Raw genomic sequence first — 12,229 nt, forward strand, 5'->3', positions numbered from 1 at the left:
TAATCTTCCCCTGTCTATGCAGCACTGCGTGAAGCACAAGCACACTGCAGCACAGGCACGGGCAGACTTCTACAATAAGTGGCCAATTAGCTCTCCCAAGCAGCAGAACAGTGATGGGTCAATGTATCCTGCAAATGGGTGCTTTAGCTGGAAGTGAGTCGAGCGCGGGCAAAATTCATGGAGATTTTGCGGAATAAGCACGCAATAAAAGATGCCCATGTTCGTTGTGTGTGTCACCCCTGAACCCCTCTCTCCCGTTTCTTACGAACCGGCAAGGGTGCCGTGCCCGTGTTGACTGTACCATGCGGTTCCCACATCCCCGTATGGCGGAACCCCTCCCGAGGACGGTTTTGCAGAAAGAGGCATTTTCATTCTTGCGATTGGGTAATTTTGTTTTGCTGCGTTTATCCCTAGCCTAAGAGTCTAGGGAACGGTGCTATAAAATGGCAGTGCCGAGGCTCTCCGGACGCAACAACGGCAATGTCTAAAAAACAGAAACGCCTCTCCGAGTTTTGGGAGAGCAACATCATTAAAGCGTCCACGTACAAGCGATGCCTCGACCTGTAAGTCAATTTCTTCAACTGATCTTACTTTACATTGTAACTGATGTCTTGTGTTGGCTGGCAATGTGCACAATTTTTCTGAAATATATGCATGTTGACTTCATGATGTTTACGCGAGTTCATAGTAATTTTGAAGTTCATTTATTTTGCCTCATTTTACTTGTTTCTATTCCACCACTTCCACATTCTTTTGTATAAATATTGCCATTTCCTCTTCGGAGAGACATCGCCTTTCCTAACAAACTATTTCAATGGCTTTGTTCGCGCTTTCGTTTTCGTACATGCATTTTGTATTTTTCCATGACATATCGCCCGTATACATTCTTTCACAACCTGTTTTACGATGTAAGAGGTTTTTCTCACACTTGTTTGTGTTGATGGTCATGTCTCGCCCTCAATTTTTAACTTTAATGTCGTATCTTTTTGTTACACATCGCATAGCATTGTATTTATTCTTTTACTTATCTTTTAAAAACTGCATTATTTTTGCCATTGCCCCACCACCTTCCCCTAGTGGCTTTTCCACATGAGCGGTGCCATGAATGTTTGAATTAGAACTTTACAATTCTTTTCTGAACGATCGCCATCTGCGGGAGATTACAACTGCGCACGGCAAAATACAACCACAATAATCAACGTCACTAGCATAAGAGACCCGAAACGCGCTTTATAAACCCCCGAGCGGACGGTTGAACCTTAGCCCCCCCCCCCGAAAAAAAATCCTGGCTACGCGCCTGTTCACAAGGTATATTGCGTCACATTTTTTTTTTGTCGCCAGTTTGATTATTAATGTGTTTGTAATGGCCCTTCGTATTTGTGCTTGGGCTGGCAGCAGGAAACAACTGTCCTGAAAGTCAACCAGATGACCATGCGAAAGGAGCAGCGAATATTGACGGTACGTCTTTGCGATGTTTTTTTTCTACCATGCTATTCATGTGCTTTTCATACTCTTTTGTGCGTGTCGCGCATTTTTAGCACTTCTCGCTATTTTTTTTCAACGCATTATAAAAACGACTCATACAGTGTGGATCGACTAATAATTATTTTTATCTCACTTGTTACAGAGACCCCAGAAATGGTGGCACCAGGTGGTGAGGCCCGCTCGGCAACAGACTTCAGTCAGGCAACCTCGAATTGCGGTGCCTGCGCTCCGATGGAAATGGCAAGCCACAACGACTCGCCCCCGCATGTTCGATCACTGCCGCCAAAGAGCTACAAATTCCCAAGCAACCACAGTGGAAGGTCCTGTAAATATGCATGGTTTGAGAAATTCACGTGGCTCTCGTACGACTACGAACGCGACGTCGTGTTTTGCCATTTATGTCAACTAGCCTTCAAGGAAACAGGAGAAAAAGACGTTGCAGCAGTGGAACAATGTTTTATTCGCAACGGGTTCAATAATTGGAAAAAGGGTATTGAAAAATGTCAGCGCCATGAGAAGAGCCAATTTCACTGCCTCTCCGCGAGCCGCCAACTGTCGAGAGAAAAGGGAATCCGTGTAGTGCAGTTGTTATCTCAACACAGCAGCAGACAGCAGGAGGAAGCCAGGCAGGCTCTCCGCAAAATAGTGAGTTCAGTGCGCTACCTATGCCGTACGGGACAAGCTTTGCAAGGGCAAACCAAGGATGACGGAAATCTTCTTGATCTGCTAGATGAACGATCACAAGACGTGCCTGCTTTGAAGAAATGGCTGGAGCAGCGAGATAAATGGCTCAGCAGCGGCATACAGAACGAGCTCATTGAAATCATGGCGCACACTGTGCAGCGGTACATCATCAAAGACATCAAATGCAGTCCATTTTATGGAATCATAGCTGACGGTACTACTGACGTAACAGGGAATGAGCAATTCACATTTTGTGCGCGTTGGGTAGACGGAATAACACTGGAAGTTCGCGAGGAATTTCTTGGCATGTACAATGCACCCGACAGCAGGGCTGAGACCTTGTATAAAGCCGTGAGGGACATGATTTTGCGTCTGGGCTTGGACTTCCATAACCTAAGGGGGCACTGTTTTGATGGGGCCGCGAACATGGCAGGCAGATTTACTGGCGTGCAGAAAAGGATTACCGAAGCGGAACCACGGTCAATATTTGTGCACTGCAGCAACCACTGCCTAGACGTAGCACTCCAGGAGGTAGCAAGGAACTGCGGTGTCGTCGGCGACGCCCTGAACATTGTAAAGGATGTTTCCAATGCAATCCTGGAATCGAAAAACAGGAAGACTGTTTATTCAAGCGTCGTACTTCCTCCGGGTAATGATGGCGGTGAGCAGGATTGTTCCGGGCCAAGCACCCTACTGTTACCACTGTGCCCAACGAGGTGGACAGTAAGAGTAAAATCAATGGAAAGGTTCGTTGAGAACTATGAAAGGGTGCAGGCGACTTTGAAGAAACTGCTAGAAGTTCAAAGCTCTCTAAGTGGCACAAGCAAGACAGCCATGAAGGGATATGAGAAGGTATTAAAGAAGTTCGAAACTTTACTAGGGATTAGCCTTTCTGTAGCACTGTTTGGCCCATGTGAGCAATTAGCGAGGATTCTTCAATGCCCAGTTTACCGCGCTGCAGGGCCAAAGAAGCAGCAGAAGTCCTTTGTGACCGCTTGGCAAAGTTACGGTCTGACGCATCATTTGACGTCCTACGGCAGCGCACAAACTCAAGGGCAAGGAGTTAGGTCTAAAGGAACCTAGTGTGCCTAGAGTTTCGCAGCCGCCCAGAAGGCTTCAGTTCACAGACAAGCCTCGGGAGCCTGCAGCGCTTGACACCAAGTCGTCATAGAGAAAAGAGTTTTTTGCCGCTATCGATCGTATTACCAACGAGATCCGACGGCGATTCGAACAGCCTGGCATGGAGCAGCTGATTGGCCTCGAGCGCATTTTCGCCGACGCTGCTGAAGGTCGATACTTCGCGGCAGACGACCTAAAGGATCTTTTAGGAGTACACGCTGCAGATTTTGACATCAGTAGGTTTTCAGCGCAACTCGTGCTTCTCTCAACGCCCCTGCGTGACGAGGGTCCGGCCGCAAGTGAACGCATTCTACAGATACTGCAGGGTAAGTCTGCAGATCTGCGAGAGATGATGGACCTGGTTGTGCGGTACCTGCAACTCGTGTTTTCTGTGCCTGCGTCAGCTGCTTCAAGAGAGCGATCTTTCAGTGCTCTGAGGCGAGTAAAAACATTTTTACGCAATTGAATGACGCAGAGGAGGCTGACGCACCTTCTTCTGCGACACGTGCACAAGAAGAGAGCTGCGGAACTGCAATTGGATGCCGTTATGAGAGAGCTTGTGTGTAGAACGGCAGAACGAACCTCAACCTTCGGCCGCCTTTGAGAGCCTCCCCTGCCCTGTCCCTCCCGTGCCAGCCATGAAGCTCGTCTATCAGCGCTAATAGCTTTGTAACTATAGTGTCTACTTTCTTGTTTATTGTAACATTTCTGGAGTTTCGCCCGTTCAAATTTACTTCACTGCAGGAGCGAATGCTGAAATATTAAAAAACATGTTTTTTCCAGCTTTCGAACCCGTTTCATCATTTGCGCAGTCTGCGCAAGCATTCCTTACTTCTGAAACAATTTTAAGTGTATACCAATGCAGAATAAACGAGTACACAAACATGTGAAATAAATACGAATAAATTTAAACAAAAAATAATAGACGTCAATAAAATTATACCAATTAATAAAATAATGAAATAAAAATATATAAAATGGCCAAATATGAGAAATAAAAAGAAAACAAAACATACAAAGCCGACAGATGAGATCAAGAAGCTTGCGGGTATAAATTGGTCCCAGTTATGGGAGAAGCGTTGCCCTGCAGTGGGCGTAGACAAGCTGATGATGATGATGATGATGAAAAATACGGCAGTACTTGCCCCCCCACTCCCAAAATAGTTCCGGAGTCCCTGTTAACTCCCCGGTCTCAGGCCCTGCCGGTTTCCGGTTTTCTCGCGCGTAACCCACACTGAACCCGCACTCTTGTTTCTATTCACGGCCTGGGTGCAGTTGTGCTCAGGTAGGTAGGTAGTTGTATTCAGACTTGGAACTCTCTTAGACAGTAAGGACCACTGACTTTGACTATCCGTTGACCCCTACGCTTGTGGAATGAGCGGTCCAAATGCCGAGAAAATCAGAATCTCTTCCCCCAAAAGGTTCCGAGATGTTTATCTGCACCATACAGAGCATGAGTAGCGTCACTAAAAAACGACGGCGAGGGGTAGAACAAGCAAATATAGAGTTGTTTTCCACTATCCAATTCATCGAAGATCGCACAGTATTTTACAGGCGGAATGGGTAATTCGCTCAGCCACACTTCGGAAGTGTGGCTGAGTACTTCTGGAAGTACTTCGCATAAATTACCCTACGTTGACTTTTGTGCAACGCCTTTGTGCCCTACAGTGCATTGCTTTCCTTATTACCAAGGTTTCGCATCACTCAGTACCAGTGGTATTCTCTTCGCAAATGTAATTCCTGATCAAGGTAACATGTTTTCCCGGTTCCTTGGAATATTCGTTAAAAGGGAACCCACTGTATTGAAATGAAGTCTTACCCGCCGCGGTAGCTCAGTGGCTAAGGCGTTGCGCTGCTGAGCACGAGGTCCGCTTTTCTGATATAGGCGAAAAGCGAAAACGGCCGTGACTACGAGACTTCGGCGCACGTTAAAGATCCCAGGTAGTCGAAATCAATCCGGAGCCCTCCACTACTGCGCGCCTCATCGCCTGCGTTACGTCGGCGGGTTAAACCCTTCAATCAATCAAATCAGAAATGAAGTCTTGAAATTTTTTCCAAACGTTTATCTTTCACGATGGCGTAAAGTCGCTACTTTTTAGTATAAGCTGGTAGTCGGAGAGCCATTAGCCAAAATTAGCAGCGGTTTATGTTACACGGCAAGGTATCAGCCCCACGCCTACTATTCGTTGTAGGCTTCCATCGGCTGAGCCAATATAAGGTTAAACGATGCAAACAAAAGCAAAAAACAAACACAACAGATCTGTCATGTATGGTGCCGTTTTGTTGCCCTTTCCGCCATTAATCTCTACTTGTGCAGTTTTCCTGGCTCACTAGTCTGACCTTACGATGATTATGATAAAAAGAAAAGGCTTATAAAGGACGTCAAAAAATATGAGTGGTAGATACGCAAACTCAGGAAGAGGAATTAAGAGGAAACCCATGAACATGCACTTGGTGACAATTAGAGCGGACCCTGGTATACCTTATTCCCGCTTTGCAGGCAAGCCTTTCAAGGACGGAATGCATATGATCGCTTTTCTTGCTGCTTGCCACCTGCGGAAAACAATGCATACACTATGATCAGTGAATAGTTTTACCCAGCACAGTCGGCGGCTCTCAATCTAAGATAAAGAATTCTTCTGGTAATATATTTGGACACAGACCGAAGATAGTGAGCTAATTTCAAGACATTTTTTTCGCGTGAACATTAATTCTTTATATCTCGAGAAACAGACAACAAGCGTATCCCGCTCTCACAAAATATCCGAGAAGAATAATTCATTCCCGTTAAGTCATTACTGGCACCAAAGTATTTTACGCTATGTCAGCGTGACGTTGTGTAAAACACTCGTGTGAGGTTTTTACTAAAGTAATTACCTTTCCGGAGCCAAATACAAACAAGGCACCCTAGAGCGCTTAACCGTTGAATAATGTTTGTGAGAAAGGTATGAGTACCTGTGCGCGTTTCGGTACCGAGCAAAATAATTAGGCTAATTTTTTGTTACTTGAGGATTTACAAAATACTAGAGCGTTCATTGCTCAAAGCGATGGAAATAAAAGTTTGTGCAAAATAGCGAGAGACATTCCCAAACCCTAACACGCAATCAGTAAATCATAAAGCGCTGGCTTTTGGTGTTACAGCAGTCCCAAAGGGAAAATTATTTAGGAGAGCCAAAGAGAGTCAAAGTCAAATCTAAGTCATTTTTTCATCCAGCACAACATGGTTTTCGTAAGACATTTTAATGCGAGACGCAACTTCTGCTATTCACTCACAAACTGCATAGTATTCTTGACCGTAGTTGTTTTGCTGATTGCATCTTTTTAGATTTTGCGAAAGCGTTCGATAAGGTTTCGCACCGATTACTCCTGCTTAAATTAAGAAATTTGGGTCTTGATACTAATACACTAAAATGGATTGAAAATTTTCTGACTTACTGCCGACAATTTGTAGTCGCTAACGAGACAACCTCTTCATTTGAGCCTGTGCTGTCGGGTGTCCCCCAAGGCACAGTATTAGGGCCACTACTTTTTCTCATCTATATTAATGATTTGCCAAACTGTATTTCTTCCCCAGTCCATTTATTCGCTGACGACTGGGTCCTTTTCCGTGAAATAATCACAATTAATGATACGCATGAGCTACAGGATGACATTAATGCTATCTCTTCCTGGTGTGGTAAGTGGCAGATGACCTTAAACGTAGACAAGTGCAAATCCATGCGAATCTGTCGTGCCGCTACTAACCCGTTTTTATATCACTTAAACGGCACCCCTCTGAAATCTGTTTCATCTTACAAATATTTAGGCCTTCATGTTACATCCGATGTATCATGGAAAGTTCACATCGAATTTATCGTCAACAAAGCTAACCGCATGCTTGGCTATTTAAAACGCAACTTTCATTCCTCCTCGTCGTCCGTAAAACTTCATTTTCACAAAAGCATCGTACGCTCGCATCTTGAATACGCATCATCCATATGGGATCCTTCCACGGAAACTATTCCTCATTTGCTGGAACTGGTTCAGAACAACTCGGCACGTTTTATTAACTCAAACTACCACCGAAAAAGCAGCGTAACCACAATGAAAAAAATTTGGGCCTTCCACTACTAAGTTCACTTCGCAAAATCACACGTCTCTAGCTGCCTCTTTCATAAAGTTTTTTTCCACGGCACTTTGCGAGATTGTTTAATCACTTCGCCATCATATGTATCATCGCGTCTGGATCACACGCGCAAAGTCGGCGTCATCAGTTGTATTACTAAGGCTTTTTTTTAATTCATTCATCCCGCGTACGTCCAATGACTGGAACCACCTTCTAAGAGACATTGTAGATATTAACGATGTGATTGTGTTTCGCTCTGCATTGTGTAGTGTTACTTGAATAAGTCTTGTTTTGTGCACGCGCAATTTTTTACGCGTGAAATGTATTTAAATTACTGAATTACTCCCGAAATGTATGTACGTGTACAAATTTGTATGTCTGTAGAAATGTGTTAAGTATTTTCTTCTACATTGCTCGAGCCAGCTTGGTAATTGTTTTTAAATACCTGCCTGTTTTCATGCTTTTTTCCCCTTAAACCCACTCCCCTCTGTAATGTATTACCCTGAGGGTACCAATAAATAAATTAATAAATGAATAAATACGCGTCTGCAGGTTTTATCGACCAACTTTAAAGGGACACTGAAGTCACTGGTAAACATTGCGGTATTACTCAAGGAAATTGTAGGCTGCAGTCCCAAGGACATGTTCTGTCCACTCTTGCGGCGTTTACGCGACTTTATTCAGTAGACAAATAAACTCGGAAATTCTGTCCTCCTTTTTGTATCCTTCTTGCCGATTTCCTGTGATGTTTCGTATGACATCAAAACAAAATGGCTTGGATTGACTGTGCTACTGCATGGTTCGCCGACCCTCCGACAGAATCAGTCGGCCAATTGTTTAGTCGGCTGGCCGCCGCGGGCAGTCGCAATTTCTTCGCTCACTTGGAACCAAGTCACGACACGTTTGTGCGTGGAAGGAGGTAGCTTTAGTTAGTTAGTTTGTGGACTATATCAAACTCCAAGTCCAAGTCACTCCACACAAGCGCACATGCGACGCTTCACTGACTGGTTCGCTACTAGGAATATCTAAGGCCAATTGAAGGCGGGAGGAGAGTCAGCGAAGTTAGTATAATCAACCGAAACTTTTACCTTACAGTGTAAAACCAAGGTGCGGGCAGCACTTTTCGCGCGGTCAGCAGCACAATCATACATCTGCGAACGCTTTTCGACCTAATGAATGCAGTCGCTGGAGACGAGATATTTCTGTAAATGTGGGGGACGCTTACGGCACCAATGCTATTCGAGAAATATGCATCTAAGCTGCTTGGAGTGCTAAACCTAAAAAAATTTAAACTGGCTATGCACTATATACTTTATATTTCTGCCTCGAGCGGCGCTTGCTTGGGGCCGAGTGATTTGGAGCACTAGGTGTATTGTTGTACGACTCTGAAGTTCGAATACCCGATGGCGCGTGTTTGTGGTTTCTTTCTTTTTTTTTTTGAAGTTCGTGTATTTGTTTTTGAGCAGTTTTCTATGCTGAATTCTCTATTTTTGCGCTGTACCGTTCATTTCCCGACGAGCGAATTCGGAGAACGCGTGCCGACTGACACTGACGCGCTGGCGAGTTCTCGTTGGCGTTGTGTTGCCATAAGCGCCGACTGCTTGCGGGCACAGTCCCGAATCAGCAGGCCCTTGTTCTGGTGCGAACACGGCACTTAAAATACAGGCACGAGCCATGCAAGCTCCAAAAGGACGGGAAACGCGCATCGCAATTTGACCGTCTCTGGTGATGTGGAGGGCGTTCAATCAGTGCGTACGCCTCGGCTTGCGATTTTTACGATTACAAGCCGTGCTGGTAGTCTTATCTGACGCATTTTACAGCCGACAACGTGGCAGAAGCCCGGTGTGCCGTTTACTGAGATATCCAGAATGCACAGCCAATGATAACGTCATATACCTAACAGGTTGCACAGAAACGAAACCGAAACTGATTTGAGATGTAGTCTTGGACATCGTCTAATCACGTAGCACTTTGTACGGACGTCACTGCGGCCACCGCGAACCGCGCATGGTAGTTTTTCTTCCAGGATTTATAAAACAAAAACCGCGTTATCGCCCGGATAAACAATGAAAAAGTGCACATGTGTTTATTTGAGCAAGTTTACGCAGAGCAGGCAAATACAGGAGCTTGACAAATTAACTTTAGTGTCTCTTTAAAGACAAAGCTTGAAATTGTATATTGTACCGATAATTGAAAGCAGAGATGGTATACATGAGCTTCTGTTGTGTAGGAGAGATGGTGTGCAGCTTTTTTGTTTGTGTACTACGCTTGTAATATTGCTTTTATCACCAAATCAGACCACATGTGTTGGTAGGGGAGCAGTTAAAATGAAAGTAAACAAATTGTGCAGGGACCATGGAGAAGCACAAAAGGAAAGCATAACAGAATAAGATAGACGTACTGGACTCAGAGCAGCTGTTTTTAAACAATGGTGTCGAGAAAATTTGGAACTTTAGACGGGAGTTTACTTTAATTTGTTCTTATTAGATCCCGTACCTCACGGCATTAGTGGAATTGTTTTAGTAGACGGATAACGCTTAATTAGCGATTTTTCGGTCAGTTATTTAAAATTAAGGGAGAAAAATCTTGCCTAACGCTCCGCACCATGAGTCACGTTACTAGAGATCATCCAGGAGCCCTCACGGCACATTGCAAAGTTAGCCTCGCATTTCTTAGCTGCAGTTCTTATTTCATTTACTGTGTTGCATTTCAAATCTGTTTAATAATGCAAAGCATTCTTCGAGAAAATACTGCGTAGCCACGTGGCCGTTGTTTTGTGTCCCCACTTGGCCATGCAATTTGGAACAGTGACGACAAAATCAATGTCGCCTTGTCCTTGCGTGTCCACGATGCCAGTTAGAGGGGTATTTGCTGTCTGTTGAACAAATTCCCATGCTTTGGATCGTATCACCACAAAATGGCGAGTTAGAGCTGCTATTACGGTCTACTTGCAGCCGATATGGACTATGGAACAGGCACGCTTGAACGGTGATTAAGTTCACCTTTTCATTATTCGTTGCGGCGGTGTCTTGCAATGCTGAGAAGAGAATGCTCCCGAAACCAGCAATGATAAAGCACATGGCCGACGTTATGAGCCAAGTGCCATTCGCAGCAAGACGGAGTGCGCTCTGAAAAAAAAGGACATCTAGGTAATGCAACTGTAAAGGCAATACGCCTTTGAAAACTGCTTATTTTTACTTTTAAAAAGCCCTAACTACATAAAGATCATTGGTTGCATGAGTGAGCATTTTTCTCTGCCACCCGCGGCAACTTTCGGCAGTACGGCTTCGACTTTCCGTTCGCCTGGTAAGAGACATGATTTAGTTTAATGGCATGGCACCTGATATAACGATCAAGAGGGCACTACAAAGGACTTTTTGGTTAGCGCGATTCCCGCTTTTAGGAGAAGTTCGTGGTGTGCTGTGGGTTACATAACAAGAGGCCGGAAGTCGAGCCTGCGACCTCTTGCTCAATATCCCTACATGTTTGTACCCCGACCCTAACACCGAGGCCTTCGAGTCATAAACCTCTTAAGTTGCGACTTCTGTAGGTATATCAGGGCGTATTGATGAGCGTGCATTTAAATATTTATTAACTTTCGCAAAACATTCAGGTGTTTTTTAAGTATCTCTACTGAAATTTGTATACATGTGCTGTGTCAATGATGAACAAATGCCGTCCTTGCAAACCACACGTTCTTATGTCACATGTATAGTAAATATAGGCAGTCATTTGTACCAAATGTGAACGAGGTGTACCATGGAGATTTAGGTTTGTTTCGGGATATTTCTCATTTTGGATGCATTTTTTCGCCCTAAAATTTTGGTGCCGGTAGGTCTCTGCATAGGTCGGCAGAACAGAAAGAACTCACTCAAACTCAATCACAATTTTTTTCATTCACGCTGTACTCAATCAAACTCAGACTCAAAAAGTTCGTCTGTTCACAAAATCACTCGTACTCACTCATCTAATTCTCATTTGTAATCGTACTCACTTGTACTCAAACTCATTTGTCCTCACGAGTATTCGTACTCAATCTGTACTCATGAGTACTGAATCTGTACTCATGAGTACTCACTCTGTACTCATGAGTACTCAATGAGTACTACTGCTCATGAGTAATACTCATGAGTACTACTCATTTTTCACTCATGAGTACTAGTCATTCTGCACTCATGAGTACTACTCATTCTGCACTCATGAGTACTAGTCATTCTGCACTCATGAGTACTCAATCTGTACTCATGAGTACTCAATTTGTATTACTCACGAATAATTAACTTATCTGCACTGTTAGCTAGGTCGTAGCTGGAATGAAAGACTAAGTAGAAAAAAATAAATTGTTTAATTGATTAGAAAAACACAGGTTACATATAAATCAGGACAGAGGAAGAAAACGTCTGACGCGGTGCACTGTCGTTGGGCGACTTACTGTGCGAAGGCAAGTACATGTGACAAAGCAAAACGGAACGTAAGCACTCGCGTTGCGTCTGGTGTCTCCTCTTGTTCTCAGGCCGGGTCGGGCTCAGGGGAGCTCGGGGGTTGTCGGTGCAGCCGTGGCCGTAAACTGCGTTTTTCTGCGTGTCTTCGGGTGGCAGCTTTTGTCGTCCGTTTTCTTGTTTGCACTACTGTTTGCACTACGGTACGCAGGAGTGCATATACTCAAGAGTGCAAGCACTCGCAAAAACAGTATTCATGAGTATTGTACTCATGAGTGCTGTGTGCTCATGAGTGATGTGTACTCATGAGTACTGTGTACTCATGAGTGCTGTGTACTCATGAGTGCTGTGTACTCATGAGTACTCATACTAATTAGTACTCAAACTCATGAGTACT

The 12,229-nt window shown here is 44.4% G+C and overlaps 1 protein-coding gene across 1 annotated transcript in view; it reads right to left on the bottom strand.

Annotated features, from left to right (window-relative positions):
• The window catches only part of LOC144154934 (uncharacterized), a 118,433-nt gene that overhangs the window by 51,424 nt on the left and 54,780 nt on the right, over positions 1–12,229 (bottom strand). The window contains exons 5-6 of the mRNA XM_077686070.1: positions 10,396–10,521; positions 5,771–5,841 (exon numbers count right to left, since the gene is read on the bottom strand). Coding sequence (XP_077542196.1) covers positions 5,771–5,841; positions 10,396–10,521 — 197 coding nt within the window. The remainder of the gene's footprint in view (positions 1–5,770; positions 5,842–10,395; positions 10,522–12,229) is intronic.

Source organism: Haemaphysalis longicornis, unplaced genomic scaffold, assembly GCF_048455015.1.
Source record: "Haemaphysalis longicornis isolate Haplotype H1 unplaced genomic scaffold, Haemaphysalis longicornis Haplotype H1 scaffold_1, whole genome shotgun sequence".
In the NCBI taxonomy this organism is placed as follows: domain Eukaryota; kingdom Metazoa; phylum Arthropoda; class Arachnida; order Ixodida; family Ixodidae; genus Haemaphysalis; species Haemaphysalis longicornis.